The 18,759-nt window shown below is 40.3% G+C and overlaps 1 protein-coding gene across 4 annotated transcripts in view; it reads right to left on the minus strand.

Moving 5' to 3' along the window:
• Window positions 1–18,759, minus strand: part of MANBA (mannosidase beta) — a 131,392-nt gene that overhangs the window by 75,926 nt on the left and 36,707 nt on the right. For all 4 annotated transcript variants that reach the window (XM_063722634.1, XM_063722631.1, XM_054553193.2 and 1 more), the window contains 3 exon segments: window positions 17,763–17,868; window positions 16,774–16,944; window positions 1,880–2,003 (listed from right to left, as the gene is read on the minus strand). In XM_063722634.1, the coding sequence (XP_063578704.1) occupies window positions 1,880–2,003; window positions 16,774–16,944; window positions 17,763–17,777 (310 nt within the window). In that variant the 5' untranslated portion in view covers window positions 17,778–17,868.

The following is an 18,759-nucleotide window of genomic DNA, read 5'->3' on the forward strand; positions in this document are numbered from 1 at the left end:
AAACAGCATCTCGCTCTGTCACCCAGGCTGGAGTGCAGTGGTACAATCACAACTCACAGCAGCTCTACCTCCTGAGCTCAAGCGATCCTGCCACCTCAGCCTCTCAAGTAGCTGGGACTACAGGTGAACGCCACCAGGCCTGGCTAATTTTTGTATTTTTTGTCAGAGATAGGATTTTGCCATGTTGCCCAGGTTGGTCTCTAACTCTTAGGCTCAGGGAATCCACCCACTTTGGCCTCCCAAAGTGCTGGAATTACAGGCATGAGCCACTGCGCTCAGCTCAGACCACTTCTTACACCAGATTCTGTTATTTATACCTGAGAAAACGTATGTGTGGTAACATGGGATGAAGGGAGATTAAACCATTATTTGATTTTAGTAGTGAAAATCTTTAGTTGGATTACACCTCAGAAGAATAGTTTGGGAAGCACTAAACTAGAGAATTATAAGCACAGCCACATTTACATGTGCTATTTAAATTAGATCTTTTAATGCCTTTTTAAAGTTTAAAAATACCAACAGCACCAAATAACCTCCTCAAATCCAAGCATCTATCATTTGCTTTCATCTTCTGCCTTCAGAAAATACAGATTTGGCTCAATTGAATAGAAAGCTAAGGTCACCAGGGCTCTCAAGATAACAGAACTCTTGAACTGACACACCACATTCTTTCTTACTGATTTCATCTAGTTAGGTCTTCGTGTGATTACACTGAGCATTGCATGCTCTCATTTAAGATCTCACTTGCCTCCATCTTCACCCTTCATTTCCCTAACTTCTTAAATCCTCACTGATCTTTGATTTTCTGGCTCTTATCTTGGAAGGTTATTTGTTTTGTTTGGTAATTGTTTGTATCTCCCCTCCCCACACATGAAGGGATCAGTGGACTTACTCTATTTCTTTTATCAAATAAACACAGTGCTGAGCAAAGAAAGCAACAAATATTTAACCCACTTTTAACTTATCCACTGACATCTGTGAGATTTCTGAGATTCTATTTCAATGTTCCTTGATATTGAACAGTTGCTTCAACTTAAAAAGTACTATTTTTCACCTTAGAAATATTTCTTTTGGCCAGGCGTGGTGGCTCACGCCTGTAATCCCAGCACTTTGGGAGGCTGAGGCAGGCAGATCACCTGAGGTCAGGAGTTCGAGACTGGCCAACATGGAAAAACCCCGTCTCTACTAAAAATACAAAATTAGCTGGGCGTGGTGACACATGCCTGTAATCAGAGCTACTCAGGAGGCTGAGGCAGGAGAATCGCTTGAACCCAGGAGGCAGAGGCTGCAGTGAGCCAAGATCGTGTCATTGCACTCCAGGCTGGGCAACAAGAGTGAAACTCCATCTCAAAAAAAAAAAAAAGAAAAGAAATCTTTCTTTTGCCCTGTTTACCTTCCAGTTTATTTTTAACTCTTCACAAGGCTGTTGTGTCAGGGCCCTTGTGTCAGGGCCCTCAGAGTAGTCCTCCCAGTTATAAAGAAAATGTACAGAGACAGAAAGCCAGTCTAACGATGTGAGCAAAGCAAGAATTCGACACTGAAAGTGACTACAGAGGCAGCAAAAAGGAGCACCAGCCAGCAGGCCCAGTTCTTTCAAGAAAGAGTACTTATCTCAGGAAAACTTGGAGCTGCTCTTCCATTTTATTTTTTCCTTTTTCTGTAAAATATGCTAAAAGATATCTACCTACATACCTGCTTTATATTGTCAATTTTCCTGTAAAATCAGTTGGCACCTATTTTTTTCTTTTATAAATTGATCGTACCACAAAGTTTTTAAAAATTCTAAATCTCTGAAAAGCATACCTCTGTATTTCAATTATAAACCCAATTTTTATAACAAGAAGACTCAAAAGAAAAAAAATCACATCTTTCAGCTTACCATATAGTGGAGAAAATGTGAAGTAGTTCAGGTGACAAATATTATAGGCTTCAATTCTAACATCTTTCCAGATTCCCTGGGTAGGAAAGGAAGGCCCCCAGTCCCAACTAAAGGAACATTGCTCCTGCAATTTCAAGGAGAAAAAGAAGATATATTCTGATTACCATGAAATTTAAACATTATGAAAAACATTTTCTTTAAAAATGTTACGTATGTGTATATAAGTTTGCTATGGCAGCCAGAACAAAGTATCACAAACTAAGTGGTTTAAACAATGGAAATTTATTTTCTCACAGTGAAGTCCAAGATCAAGCTATCAGCAGGTTTGGTTCCTCCTGAGGCCTCTCTCCTCTGTTTGCACTGTGTCCTCACATGGTCTTTTTCTGTGCTAGGCATCCCTGGTATCTCTTTCCATTGTCCAAATGTCCCCTTCTTACAATGACACTAGTTGTATTGGAATAGGGCCCACCCTAAATGCCTCATTTTATCTTAATCACCCCTTAAAGACCTTCTCCAAATATGATTACATTCTGAGATACCAGAGGTTAGGACTTCAACATATGAATTTGGGGGGACCACAAGTTAGTGCAAAACTGTGTGTGTGCCCCCCAACCACCATACACAGCCTCTGAGGTGGTCCGCAATGATCCCCACTTTGAAGCGACCTAGTGAATCACTTCTAACCAACAGCATATAGCAGAAATGATGTGATTTTATTAATTAGGTTATAAGAGACTAAGCCTTGAATTTTGGGTACTCTTTCGTGCCCTCTCTTGGCCAAGAGGGAAGCCAGCCTCTGTTGCATGGGGCAGCTCTGTGGAGAGACCCATATGAGCAATCTGAGGTCTGCCAATAACCACAAGTGAGCTCAGAAACAGACTCTTCAGCCTTGAGTTAGCTTGAGCCAAGCCTTGAGACAACTGCAGCCATGGCTGACAGCTTGACTATAACCTCATGAGATACCTTAAGCCAGAGGCATCCAGCTAAGACACACTCAACTCAGATTCCTAACTAACAGAAGCTACCATAATAAATGTTTTGTTCATTATTATTTTTTAGAAATCAGAAAACCTATAGTCCACATATTTTCTTTTTTTAACTTTTAAGTTCAGGGGTACAAGTGCAGGTTTGTTATACAGGTAAACTTGTGTCACGGGGGTTTGTCATAGAGATTATTTCATCATCCAGCTATTAAGCCTAGTACCCATTAGTTATTTTCCCTGATCCTCTCTCTCCTCCCACCCTCCACCTTCCAGCAGGCCCCAGGGTGTGTTGTTCCCCTCTATGTGCCCATGTGTTCTCATCAATAAATGTTGTTTTAAGCTGATAAGTTTTGGCATAATTTGTTACATCACAACAGATAACTAATACAATATCCAATATATCCAATATATCTATGCTGCATATAACTTATGAAACAGATAAATTTGGCAGAAATGTTCTAAGAACATAAAATCTATGAAGAGTTGTACATTTATTCTTCAAATGCATACTACATTGAAGCAATTCAATAGTTCCTCTTTAAACTTCTCTATAATATCTCTGAACCTAACCATTGTATTTAAATCTAATAGCTACAAAGAATATTGTGCTTACATGTAATAATTAAAAAGAATGAGAAGGCCGGGCGCAGTGGCTCACACATGTAATATCAACACTTTGGGAGGCCGAGGCGGGTGGGTCATCTGAGGTTGGGAGTTCGAGACCAGCCTGACCAACATGGAGAAACCCCGTCTCTACTAAAAATACAAAAGTAGTTGGGTGTGGTGGCGCATGCCTGTAATCCCAGCTACTCAGGAGGCTCAGGCAGGAGAATCGCTTGAACCCGGGAGGCGGAGGTTATGGTGAGTTGAGATCGCACCACTGCGCTCCAGCCTGGGCAACAAGAGTGAAACTCGGTCTCAAAAAAAAAAAAGAGAGAATGAGGAAACATATTGAAAGACAAACACTTTATAAATAGGTTTTTTAAAGCTCTGGCTAAACTTGCCAACCTCAGGTATGAATTCAGAAGTCCTTGTTTCTGAACATGAAGCCCAAAAACAATCAGTTCGATCTTTAGCCCCTGACACAGGTGGCCAAGGCAGACTTTTTATCCAATCTTATTTGACCTGGGTACCTGTCTCTCCCTTGATGACATTCAACTTCCATATTAAGTTACAGAGTTCAAATTCAAAACTAAGAAATAATTCTGTAAAATAAATCCCTTTCACACAGAATGTTTTCTAATTTCTACTTCTTAAAAGAAAAAAATATTTTCAGAACAGTTAATTAAAATGTGTAAAGCTATGAGTTCAGCTTTTAAAAAGGAACAAGTTTGGGTCATACATTTTATGGGGGGAAAAAAAGTAACAAGCACCAGAGGAAATACTAAAATCCTTCTAGATGGAATCATTTGTGAAATAGAACCTGAAGATTTGGCCAAACTGTTGTCATTTGGGTATTATTTCCATAGCTCTGTACTTACCTAAGAGAGAGATAAATTTGTTTTTACTATGGATAAAAACAAAGAACTAAAATTACTTTATAGCATCCACATCTGTCTAAATTTACCACTTAAGCAGCAGATTCTCATATTCAGAATGAAAACCATCTTAGGGACATTTATGGGAGAATTTTAGTATCCATTTGTAATTTTTTCATTGGAGATAGGGAAAAGAAGGAGAGCAAAATAATCAACATCTTATGAGAGAGACTATTTTCCCCATTAAGAGCTACAAATCACCCTTAACCTCTTCAAGAAGTATTTATGAGTGCCTTCTATGTTTCAGGCTGGGAGTACTTCAATATACACAATAGACACAGTTCTTCTGCTTATAATGCTCATGGTCAAGCACGAAATTCAAGCATTGAATAAATAATTACAAGTATAATTAGTTTTACAATGGAAATAGGCAGGGAACATACAGTGAGAGGTTGAGGAGGATGGGTATCAAGATGAGTTTTCCTGAAAAAAAATGACCCTAAAGGGTGAGTACCATTTATCCACTGTGAGCAGGCAAATGGCAAGCAGGAGCTTTTTTTTTTTTTTTTTTTTTGAGATGTCTCACTCTGTCACCCAGGCTGGAGTGCAGTGACATAATCTTCGCTCACTGCAGCCTCAACCTTCAGGCTCCTCCCACCTCAGCCTCCTGAGTGGCTGGGACTACAGGCTAATTTTTGTATTTTTTTTAGAGTTGGGGTTTTGTCATGTTGTCCAATCTGATCTCAAGCTCCTGAACTCAAGTGATCCACCTGCTTTGGCCTCCCAAAGTGCTGAGATTACAGTCATGAGTCACTGTGCCAGCCCAGAAGCATTCCTTTCAGAAGGAACAGCATGTGCAAAGGTCTGGAGGTGCAGGACAGTATGATGCATTCCAGGAGCTGAAGAGAGAACAATGGGAAGAGGCAGGGAGACGATTGGAGAAGTGAGCATGGGCCAGACAGAGTTAAGACCCATGGACATTGGCCTAAAGGCAATGAGAAGCTGTTGAAGAGTTTGAAGAAAAGCGGTGTTGTGATCATTTTTTTCTGAAAAGACCATTCTAGCTGCTCTGTGAATGATTAACTAGAGGAAGGCAAGTGAAGCTTCAGGGATGCCAGTTAGGCAACCAGGGCAATATTTCATGCAAGGCATGACTGAACTCACGACATAGTAGCAGAAATGAAATGTGAACAGACTGAAGAGCTATTGAAGAGGTAGTATTCACATCATCAGGAGGACTAAGCAATTGATTGGAAGAGAGAAAAAGGAGATAAAAGTGTCAAGAAAAACCTCAAGTTTCTGGCTTGAGCACCTGTTGTGGATAGTATTCCATTCAGCAAGAGACAGAACCCTGGGAGAAGGACTTAAATCACAAGTGCAGTGTGGACCATACTGAGCTTTAGGTCCCTGTGAATCAGACAAGTGATGATGCTAAATAAGCATCTGAATGTAAGGTCTGGAATTGAAGAAAAGTTGGGCTGAAGACACAATATTGGGAGATAATGGCAAATAGATTTGTTATGGAAGAAATGAAAAATGAGATAGCCTAGAGAGGGTATAAAATGAGAAAAGAGTCTAGAACAGAGAAAGTCCCTATAATATAACTTTTAAGAGAACAAGGATGTGGATAAAGAGACTTACATGGAACGGCCAGAGATGTAAATGGAAAACAAGGAAGATGGCATCAAACATTGGTAAGAGGGTAGCAGAAGTGATGAGTCCCACTATCCATTCTGGACAGAAAAGGAAGCAGAGACAAGAGGGGACTTAGGTTGCTACAGGGAAAGCGGAGGTTCAAAGAACTGGTGAAAGAGAGTATCAGGGGAACCAGCCCCCAATATTTCAACATAGGTTCTTTTCTATTTTCCCTAAGTGTCGGCCAGTCTGAGAAATAAAGAGAAAGAGTACAAAGAGATAAATTTTACAGCTGGGCCTCTGGGGATGACATCACATATTGGTAGGACCATGATGACGACCCCGAGCCGCAAAACCAGCAAGTTTTTATTAGGGATTTTAAAAGGGGAGGGGGTGTACGAACAGGGAGTAAGTCACAAAGATCACATGCTTCAAAGGGCAATAAAGGTCATAAGGCAAGGCAAAATTAAAATTACTGATGAGGGTCTATGTCCTGCTGTGCAAGCATTGTCTTGATAAACATCTTAACAGGAAACAGGTTTCAAGAGCAGAGAATTGGTCTGACTAGAATTTACCAGGCTGGAATTTCCCAATCCTCATAGTATTTCAGTCCTTATCTCAACCGCATAAGACAGACACTCCCAGAGCGGCCGTCTATAGACCTACCCCCAGGAATGCATTCCTTCCCCAGGGTTACTCCTTGCTGGGAAAAGAATTCAGCGATATTTCTCCTACTCACACTTCCATTTATAGGCTTTCTGCAAGAAGAAAAATATGGCTCTATTCTGCCTGACCCCACAGGCAGTCAGACGTTATGGTTATCTTCCCTTGTTCCCTGAAAATCACTGTTATTCTGTTCTTTTTCAGGGTGTACTGATTTCATACTGTTCAAACACACGTTTTACAATCAGATTTCATATTGTTTAAACATACATGTTCTAGAATCAATTTGTACAATAGTTGTCCTGAGGTGACGTGCAGTCTCAGTTTATGAAGATAACAGAATTAAGAGATTAAAGACCCCACTAACTTCATATAACCTAAGCTGAGCATCTTGTTCATTACCTGTAATTATAGTACTAAGCCTCCAAAATAGATATCACCACTCTACTTTTTGAATGGTTGTATAGCACTTTACAACACGCAAAGTGCATTTACATTGTTATTTCACTATATCCTCATATCAGGGATTAGCTCCATGTACAAATGATGGGCATGCCTCAAGTTATTCTATGTTCACAAAGCCAGAATTCAGACCCAAGACTCTTCACTTTGTCTCCAACTCAGGTGTCTTCCCACTGGACCATGTCAATCTAGTCAGAAATACCTAGATGCAACTTGCAATTGTTCCGGAAGTCTACCCAGAGGTTAGTGTCCAAAACATTGTGATAGCAGAAAACTGGGTCTGATTCCTGATGTTAGTGACAAAGGACTATGTTCTATCTAGATAACTTGAGAGTATGTTTTAAGTTATGGTGGAGAGTATGGTGGAGGGAAAATAGCATATGGATATATGTATAACATTTATATTATCTTTATTGATGACTTGAAAAGTAACTTTCACATTAAGATCCAGGATAGTTTCAGTTTTGATAAAGGTTAAAAATGGAAGGGGAAGCCAGCACAGTAGCTCACGCCTGTAATCCCAGCACTTTGGGAGGCCAAGGTGGGTGGATCACCTGAGGTCAGGAGTTCGTGACCAGCCTGGCCAACATGGTGAAACCCCATCTCTACTAAAAATACAAATATTAGCCAGGCATGGTGGCAGGCACCTGTAGTCCCAGCTACTCGGGAGGCTGAGGCAAGAGAATGGCTTGAACCCAGGAGGCGGAGCTTGCAGTAAGCTGAGATCGCGCCACTGCACTCCAGCCTGGGCAACAGAGCAAGACTCCGTCTCAAAAACAAAAAAATACAAAAATTAGCCAGGCGTGGTGGCAGGTGCCTGTAATCCCAGCTACTCGGGAGGCTAGGCAGGAGAATCACTTGAACCCGGGGGGCAGAGGTTGCAGTGAGTTGAGGTTGCAGTGAGTCGAGGTCACGCCACTGCACTCCAGCCTGGGCAACAGAGTGAGACTCCAACTCAAAAAAAAAAAAAAAAAAAAAAAAAGGATGGTAGGAGCCAAGATGGCCGAATAGGAACAGCTCCGGTCTACAGCTCCCAGCGCGAGCGACGTAGAAGACGGGTGATTTCTGCATTTCCATCTGAGGTACCGTGTTCATCTCACTAGGGAGTGCCAGACAGTGGGCGCAGGTCAGTGGGTGAGCGCACCATGCGCCAGCCGAAGCAGGGGCGAGGCATTGCCCCACTCGGGAAGCGCAAGGGGTCAGGGAGTTCCCCTTCCAGGGGTGACAGACGGCACCTGGAAAATCGGGCCACTCCCACCCGAATACTGTGCTTTTCTGACGGGCTTAGGAAACGGTGCCCCAGGAGAGTATAGCCCGCACCTGGCTCAGAGGGTCCTATGCCCACGGAGTCTCGCTGATTGCTAGCACAGCAGTCTGAGATCAAACAGCAAGTCGGCAGCGAGGCTGGGGGAGGGGCACCCGCCATTGCCCAGGCTCGCTTAGGTAAACAAAGCAGCCTGGAAGCTTGAACTGGGTGGAGCCCACCACAGCTCAAGAAGGCCTGCCTGCCTCTGTAGGCTCCACCTCTGGGGGCAGGACACAGACAAACAAAAAGACAGCAGTAACCTCTGCAGACTTAAATGTCCCTGTCTGACAGCTGTGAGGAGAGCAGTGGTTCTCCCAGCACGCAGCTGGAGATCTGAGAACGGGCTGACTGCCTCCTCAAGTGGGTCCCTGACCCCTGACCCCCGAGCAGCCTAACTGGGAGGCACCCCCCAGCAGGGGCAGACTGACACCTCACACGGCCGGCCAGGTACTCCAACAGACCTGCAGCTGAGGGTTCTGTCTGTTAGAAGGAAAACAAACAGAAAGGACATCCACACCAAAAACCCATCTGTACATCACCATCATCAAAGACCAAAAGTAGATAAAACCACAAAGATGGGGAAAAAACAGAGCAGAAAAACTGGAAACTCTAAAAACCAGAGTACCTCTCCTCCTCCAAAGGAACGCAGTTCCTCACCAGCAATGGAACAAAGCTGGACGGAGAATGACTTTGACGAGCTGAGAGAAGAAGGCTTCAGACGATCAAATTACTCCGAGCTACGGGAGGATATTCAAACCAAAGGCAAAGAAGTTGAAAACTTTGAAAAAAATTTAGAAGAATGTATAACTAGAATAACCAATACAGAGAAGTGCTTAAAGGAGCTGATGGAGCTGAAAACCAAGGCTCGAGAACTACGTGAAGAATGCAGAAGCCTCAGGAGCCGATGCGATCAAATGGAAGAAAGGGTATCAGCCCTGGAAGATGAAATGAATGAAATGAAGCGAGAAGGGAAGTTTAGAGAAAAAAGAATAAAAAGAAATGAGCAAAGCCTCCAAGAAATGTGGGACTATGTGAAAAGACCAAATCTACGTCTGATTGGTGTACCTGAAAGTGACGGGGAGAATGGAAACAAGTTGGAAAAAACTCTGCAGGATATTATCCAGGAGAACTTCCCCAATCTAGCAAGGCAGGCCAACATTCAGATTCAGGAAATACAGAGAACGCCACAAAGATACTCCTCGAGAAGAGCAACTCCAAGACACATAATTGTCAGATTCACCAAAGTTGAAATGAAGGAAAAAATGTTAAGGGCAGCCAGAGAGAAAGGTCGGGTTACCATCAAAGGGAAGCCCATCAGACTAACAGCGGATCTCTCGGCAGAAACCCTACAAGCCAGAAGAGAGTGGGGGCCAATATTCAACATTCTTAAAGAAAAGAATTTTCAACCCAGAATTTCATATCCTGCCAAACTAAGCTTCATAAGTGAAGGAGAAATAAAATACTTTACAGACAAGCAAATGCTGAGAGATTTTGTCACCACCAGGCCTGCCCTAAAAGAGCTCCTGAAGGAAGCGCTAAACATGGAAAGGCACAACCGGTACCAGCCACTGCAAAATCATACCGAAATGTAAAGAACATCGAGACTAGGAAGAGACTGCATCAACTAACGAGCAAAATATCCAGCTAACATCATAATGACAGGATCAAATTCACACATAACAATATTAACTTTAAATGTAAATGGACTAAATGCTCCAATTAAAAGACACAGACTGGCAAACTGGATAAAGACTCAAGACCCATCAGTGTGCTGTATTCAGGAAACCCATCTCACGTGCAGAGACAAACATAGGCTCAAAATAAAAGGATGGAGGAAGATCTACCAAGCAAATGGAAAACAAAAAAAGGCAGGGGTTGCAATCCTAGTCTCTGATAAAACAGACTTTAAACCAACAAAGATCAAAAGAGACAAAGAAGGCCATTACATAATGGTAAAGGGATTAATTCAACAAGAAGAGCTAACTATCCTAAATATATATGCACCCAATACAGGAGCACCCAGATTCATAAAGCAAGTCCTGAGTGACCTACAAAGAGACTTAGACTCCCACACATTAATAATGGGAGACTTTAACACCCCACTATCAACATTAGACAGATCAACGAGACAGAAAGTCAACAAGGATACCCAGGAATTGAACTCAGCTCTGCACCAAGCGGACCTAATAGACATCTACAGAACTCTCCACCCCAAATCAACAGAATATACATTTTTTTCAGCACCACACCACACCTATTCCAAAATTGACCATATACTTGGAAGTAAAGCTCTCCTCAATAAATGTAAAAGAACAGAAATTGTAACAAACTGTCTCTCAGATCACAGTGCAATCAAGCTAGAACTCAGGATTAAGAATCTCACTCAAAACCGCTCAACTACGTGGAAACTGAACAACCTGCTCCTGAATGACTACTGGGTACATAACGAAAGAAGGCAGAAATAAAGATGTTCTTTGAAACCAACGAGAACCAAGACACAACATACCAGAATCTCTGGGATGCATTCAAAGCAGTGTGTAGAGGGAAATTTATAGCACTAAATGCCCACAAGAGAAAGCAGGAAAGATCCAAAAAACCCTAACATCACAATTAAAAGAACTAGAAAAGCAAGAGCAAACACATTCAAAAGCTAGCAGAAGGCAAGAAATAACTAAAATCAGAGCAGAACTGAAGGAAATAGAGACACAAAAAACCCTTCAAAAAATTAATGAATCCAGGAGCTGGTTTTTTGAAAGGATCAACAAAATTGATAGACCGCTAGCAAGATTAATAAAGAAAAAAAGAGAGAAGAATCAAATAGATGCAATAAAAAATGATAAAGGGGATATCACCACCGATCCCACAGAAATACAAACTACCATCAGAGAATACTACAAACACCTCTATGCAAATAAACTAGAAAATCTAGAAGAAATGGATAAATTCCTCAACACATACACCCTCCCAAGACTAAACCAGGAAGAAGTTGAATCTCTGAATAGACCAATAACAGGAGCTGAAATTGTGGCAATAATCAATAGCTTACCAACCAAAAAAAGTCCAGGACCAGATGGGTTCACAGCCGAATTCTACCAGAGGTACAAGGAGGAGCTGGTACCATTCCTTCTGAAACTATTCCAATCAATAGAAAAAGAGGGAATCCTCCCTAACTCATTTTATGAGGCCAGCATCATCCTGATACCAAAGCCTGGCAGAGACACAACAAAAAAAGAGAATTTTAGACCAATATCCTTGATGAACATTGATGCAAAAATCCTCAATAAAATACTGGCAAACAGAATCCAGCAGCACATCAAAAAGCTTATCCACCATGATCAAGTGGGCTTCATCCCTGGGATGCAAGGCTGGTTCAATATACGCAAATCAATAAATGTAATCCAGCATATAAACAGAACCAAAGACAAAAACCACATGATTATCTCAATAGATGCAGAAAAGGCCTTGGACAAAATTCAACAACCCTTCATGCTAAAAACTCTCAATAAATTAGGAATTGATGGGACGTATCTCAAAATAATAAGAGCTATTTATGACAAACCCACAGCCAATATCATACTGAATGGGCAAAAACTGGAAGCATTCCCTTTGAAAACTGGCACAAGACAGGGATGCCCTCTCTCACCACTTCTATTCAACATAGTGTTGGAAGTTCTGGCCAGGGCAATTAGGCAGGAGAAGGAAATCAAGGGTATTCAATTAGGAAAAGAGGAAGTCAAATTGTCCCTGTTTGCAGATGACATGATAGTATATCTAGAAAACCCCATTGTCTCAGCCCAAAATCTCCTTAAGCTGATAAGCAACTTCAGCAAAGTCTCAGGATACAAAATCAATGTGCAAAAATCACAAGCATTCTTATACATCAATAACAGACAAACAGAGAGCCAAATCATGAGTGAACTCCCATTCACAATTGCTTCAAAGAGAATAGAATACCTAGGAATCCAACTTACAAGGGATGTGAAAGACCTCTTCAAGGAGAACTACAAACCACTGCTCAAGGAAATAAAAGAGGATACAAACAAATGGAAGAACATTCCATGCTCATGGGTAGGAAGAATCAATATCATGAAAATGGCCATCCTTCCCAAGGTAATTTACAGATTCAATGCCATCCCCATCAAGCTACCAATGACTTTCTTCACAGAATTGGAAAAAACTACTTTAAAGTTCATATGGAACCAAAAAAGAGCCCGCATCGCCAAGTCAATCCTAAGCCAAAAGAACAAAGCTGGAGGCATCACGCTACCTGACTTCAAACTATACTACAAGGCTACAGTAACCAAAACAGCATGGTACTGGTACCAAAACAGAGATATAGATCAATGGAACAGAACAGAGCCGTCAGAAATAACGCCACATATCTACAAGTATCTGATCTTTGACAAACCTGACAAAAACAAGAAATGGGGAAAGGATTCCCTACTTAATAAATGGTGCTGGGAAAACTGGCTAGCCATATGTAGAAAGCTGAAACTGGATCCCTTCCTTACACCTTATACAAAAATCAATTCAAGATGGATTAAAGACTTAAATGTTAGACCTAAAACCATAAAAACCCTAGAAGAAAACCTAGGCATTACCATTCAGGACATAGGCATGGGCAAGGACTTCATGTCTAAAACACCAAAAGCAATGGCAACAAAAGCCAAAATTGACAAATGGGATCTAATTAAACTCAAGAGCTTCTGCACAGCAAAAGAAACTACCATCAGAGTGAACAGGCAACCTACAAAATGGGAGAAAATTTTCGCAACCTACTCATCTGACAAAGGGCTAATATCCAGAATCTACAATGAACTCCAACAAATTTACAAGAAAAAAACAAACAACCCCATCAAAAAGTGGGCGAAGGACATGAACAGACACTTCTCAAAAGAAGACATTTATGCAGCCAAAAAACACATGAAAAAATGCTCACCATCACTGGCCATCAGAGAAATGCAAATCAAAACCACAATGAGATACCATCTCACACCAGTTAGAATGGCAGTCATTAAAAAGTCAGGAAACAACAGGTGCTGGAGAGGATGTGGAGAAATAGGAACACTTTTACACTGTTGGTGGGACTGTAAACTAGTTCAACCCTTGTGGAAGTCAGTGTGGCGATTCCTCAGGGATCTAGAACTAGAAATTCCATTCGACCCAGCCATCCCATTACTGGGTATATATCCAAAGGACTATAAATCATGCTGCTATAAAGACACATGCACACGTATGTTTATTGCGGCATTATTCACAATAGCAAAGACTTGGAACCAACCCAAATGTCCAACAATGATAGACTGGATTAAGAAAATGTGGCACATATACACCATGGAATACTATGCAGCCATAAAAAATGATGAGTTCACGTCCTTTGTAGGGACATGGATGAAATTGGAAATCATCATTCTCAGTAAACTATCGCAAGAACAAAAAACCAAACACCGCATATTCTCACTCATAGGTGGGAATTGAACAATGAGAACACATGGACACAGGAAGGGGAACATCACACTCTGGGGACTGTTGTGGGGTGGGGGGAGGGGGGAGGGATAGCATTGGGAGATATACCTAATGCTAGATGACGAGTTGGTGGGTGCAGCGCACCAGCATGGCACATGTATACATATGTAACTTACCTGCACATTGCGCACATGTACCATAAAACCTAAAGTATAATAATAATAATAATAATAATAATAAAAGAAAAAAGAAAAAAAATAAAAAATAAAAAAAATAAAAATAAATAAAAATAAATAAAAAAAAAATAAAAAATAAAATAAAAAAATAAATAAAAATAAAAAGAGGGATGTTTAGGACAAGTCAGAAAGTCCATGCATGTTGTAGATGGCTTCTGCACATTGTGAAAGGATTTGTGAAATGAGAACACATGGACACAGGAAGGGGAACATCACACTCTGGGGACTGTTGTGGGGTGGGGGAAGGGGGGAGGGATAGCATTAGGAGATATACCTAATGCTAAATGATGAGTTAATGGGTGCAGCACACCAGCATGGCACATGTATACATATGTAACTAACCTGCACATTGTGCACATGTACCCTAAAACTTAAAGTATAATAATAATAATAATAATAGTAAAAATAAATAAAAGAAAAAAAAAAAAAAAAAAAAAAAAAGGAAGGGGAGAGGGAAAAAGTACAACCTTTAGCATTTAAACCACTGTGTCATTGGAAGCCAAAGGCAAAGAATCAAAAGATAAATCTTATCCAGACTTATAAGTAGACAAATATTCCATGGAATACTTGACTACTGAAAATTGTCAAAGCAATACTCTAAGGCTGTTATTACAGTAATTTGAACAAATGGTTAATGGGTCATTGACACAAGTTTGGGTAGGTTGAATCAAACAGGAGGAGGTATAATTTTAATCCTAGTACTTACATTAAGGAAACATAATAGTAAATCAATCCAGCTGAAAAAGAGCCACTTAATTTAATCAGAGCATATTAGCTAATGTAACAGTTCTACCTAAAGAGTATTGGGAAAACATGTTTAGTGTCTTCACAATGAGCCCAATCATTACATTTGCTGTTAAAACTAAATTTCCTGGCTCACGCCTGTAATCCCAACACTTTGGGAGGCCGAGGCAGGTGGATCACCTGAGGTCAGGAGTTCAAGAGCAGCCTGGCCAACATGGCGAAACTCCGTCTCTACTAAAAATAAAAAAATTAGCCAAATGTGGTGGTGCATGCCTGGAATCCCAGCTACTCAGGGGGCTGAGGCAAGAGAATTGTTTTAACACGGGAGGCGGAGGTTGCAGTGAGCTGAGATCTTGCCACCGCATTCTAGCTTGAGCAACAGAGCAAAACTCCATCTCAAATAAATAAATAAATAAATAATAAACAAATTCAATCCCTCAAAAAATTAAAGAATTACCATATGATCCAACCATACCATTTCTGGGAATATATCCAAAAGAACTGAAAGAAGGGTCAAGTAGAGATATTTGTACACCCATGTTCATAGCAGCATTATTCACAATAGTCAAAAGGTGGAAGCAACCTAAATGTCCGTCAGTGGATGAATGGATAAACAAAATGTGGTATATGCACAGAATGGTATGTTATTCAGCCTTAGAAAGTAAAGAAATTCTGACACATGCTACAACATGGATGAATCATGAGGAAATTATGCTAAGTGAAATAAGTCCGTCACAAAAAGACAAATACTGTATGATTCCACTTATGTAAGATTTCTAGAGGAATCAAACACATAGAAAAGAGTAGAATGGGCCAGGCATGGTGGCTCACACCTGTAATCCTGGCACTTTGGGAGGCCAAAGTGGGCACATTGCTTGAGCCTTACAGTTAGAGACCAGCCTGGGCAACATGGCAAAATCCTGTCTCTACAAAAAAAAAACAAAAATTATCTGGGCATGGTGGTGTTTGCTGGTAGTCCTAGCTACTCAAGAGACCTAGGTGGGAGCATCGCTTGAGCCCAGGAGGTGGAGGCTGCGGTGAGTTGTGATCACACCACTGTACTCCAGCCTGGGCAACAGAGTGTGACCCAGTCTCAAAAAAAAAAAAAAGAAAAGAGTAGAATGGTGGTTGCAAGGGGCTGGGGAGAAGGAAATGGAGAGCTATTGTTTAAACAATAATGGGTATAATATAATATAATGGGTAATGGGTATAGAGTTTCAGTTTTGCAAGATGAGAAAGTTCTGTGGTTACTTAACAATGTAAATATACTTAACACTACTAAACTGTACACTTAAAAATTATTAAAGTGATAAATTTTATATACAGTTTATACAATTAACATTTTTTAAATATGAAGTAAAATGAAATAAACATTAAAAAACCAAATGTTGCATAGAATACTGATTCAATCATGTAGTAAAATAGATCCAAGTCCTCTAGACTGGAATCAGACTCTAAGAAAAATAATTACTTTTGTGGGCTTTGTTATCTTTTTGTTAGATTTTATGAGAACCTGACAGTAAGATGCAAGAACATATCATCATATATACTAATATTTGCAGAGGGCTTCCTAGAAACAAGAATCACTAATACATTTTCACAATCTGGTGAAAGGTTTGATAAATGTTAAAAAAATAATTTGTAAAGTTCCATTATCAGCCACATATTTTTCTTTTTCTTTCTTTTTCTGTTACCTAAGTTCTGAACACACTTCATGAATAAAACTTAGAAAAAGATAAAGATTCTCCACAATATTTCAAATAATCTTTTGGTTCTTATTTCAAATTTTCAAACCCCACTAAGGGATCAGGAAAGAGATTCCTAACTTCTGAAATGCCATGGGAGTCTTCAAATAAGCATTTCATATGCCAGCACATCCCGTCCTCAAAAATAAAACCCGACCTGTTTGAGAGACCATTACCTTCCGAACAAAGTTGACATGGCATTCACCCTTCTGCACAAGTGGAGGGCAGTCTGGGGGAACCTGGTAGCGAGTGTGAGCTTTGCTCTGCTGTGCTGCATACAACACCGCTGACTGGAAACGCAGCTCAATGGAGTTCACGTCCCTGACCACGTTGGTAATATCAAAGCTCTAAGTTAAAGGGAACAAACAGACAAACCCATGATGTGGAAGTAGTCTTGTGTGTAAAATTTTAGATAAAGGCACTTTGTATGAAAGACGCATAATATAACGCCGATCTAGGTTTAGCCTCCTTGCAGGAGGAAACACTTCTCTGAAATACTGTAGTATCACTTAGTTGCCCACTTTTAGTTAAAACTAAGCATATTTTCCTACCCAATCCAAGTTTCTAGGCTTCTCCTTCTATTTTTCCTGGCAAAATGATGGTCCTAGGGAAATGGATAGAGCAAAAAATAACTTTAGCTCTGGAATGTCTCCTCTGTCTACTTATACGTGGCCTTGAACTGCCAAGGGTTTCCTAGGCACTTCATGACAACCTGCCTCTCTGGTATGAACAGCATGCATTTCTAAGTAATGAGTTATTTTTGTTTTGAAAAGTCTACCTTTGAAAGGAAAGGATGATCAGCATATAATCTCTTAATGTAACTATTGCAGAAAGGAAATGACATTTTATTTTAAAATCATTTGTCCAATGAAACTGTATCAGCAGAGGAGGGATTGGCATGTTCTGAACACTTCCTATGTGCCAAGAACTTGCCAACATTTTATATAATTAGCTTACTAAATCCCCACACTAACCCCATGGGGTTCGTAAGGTTTCCATTATTCCACAAATGTGGCAACTGAGAAATCAACTAACTCATCCAGTGCTTTAATGAGCTCATATTTGTCACATGGCCAATTATGCATTTACTTTTCTCTACTCACAAAAGCAATTAACATAAACACACATAAATGGTTTTTTTAACCTAATGTCATTATATACTTACATATCTATTGAACATATTGTCTGTTTCCCCAATAGTGACTTCATTGAACAGGATTTTTGAAACCGTATCCACTCCCTCAAGAATCAAATTTACTTTTTGCCATTTGCTAAAAAAAAGAAAAGATTTTTAAAACAAGATGTGTAAAGCATTAACTTAGATAAGTCTCTTTTGTATTATTTAAGGCCTAAAGAAATAAATATTCCATACAAAAAATATATTCTTAAAAGGCAGTTTCCAGTGACATTTTCAGAAGTACTGCTTTAAAACATACTTACGTCCTTTGAGTGATCCAGCTTATCTTTCTCTATAATGTATCAATAAATCACCATAAAACCAAGAGCACAACTTATAATTTCCAAATATATTGACTTTTTCTAGTTAATACTTCAGAAAGTTATTATGAGAACCAAGTTAGGCCGGGAGCAGTGGCTCATGCCTGTAATCCCAGCACTTTGGGAGGCCTAGGCAGGTGGATCACCTGAGGTCAGGAGTTCGAGACCAGCCTGGCCAACATGGTGAAACCCGGTCTCTACTAAAATTACAAAAAACTAGCCAGGCGTGGTGGCAGGTGCCTGTAATCTGAGCTACTAGGGAGACTGAGGCAGGAGAATCACTTGAACCCAGGAGGTGGAGGTTGCAGTGAGTGGACATCCCACCACTGCACTTGCAAGATTCCATCTCAAAAAAAAAAAAAAAATGAGAACCAAGTTAAATAATAGACATAAAACATTCTCACAAACTACATTTACTGACACTGTCTAAGAGAACACGTTAGAAAACTATCATCTATAAGTGAATATTATGCACCCAGCACTCTGCTAAGCCTTACAGGAAACTATAATAGTGCCTGTACTTAAGGAGTCTGCAATCTGGTTGGCATTTGGTGGCTGGCTGGCAATATTGTTGAACAACTACAAGTGCTATCAGAGTTTATCTCATAAGAAAAGATTTTGAAATGGAAACAAGAACTTAATGAAGAGAAGAATAAATAAAATGT

This window comes from Pongo abelii, chromosome 3 (genome assembly GCF_028885655.2).
Source record: "Pongo abelii isolate AG06213 chromosome 3, NHGRI_mPonAbe1-v2.0_pri, whole genome shotgun sequence".
Lineage (NCBI taxonomy): Eukaryota > Metazoa > Chordata > Mammalia > Primates > Hominidae > Pongo > Pongo abelii.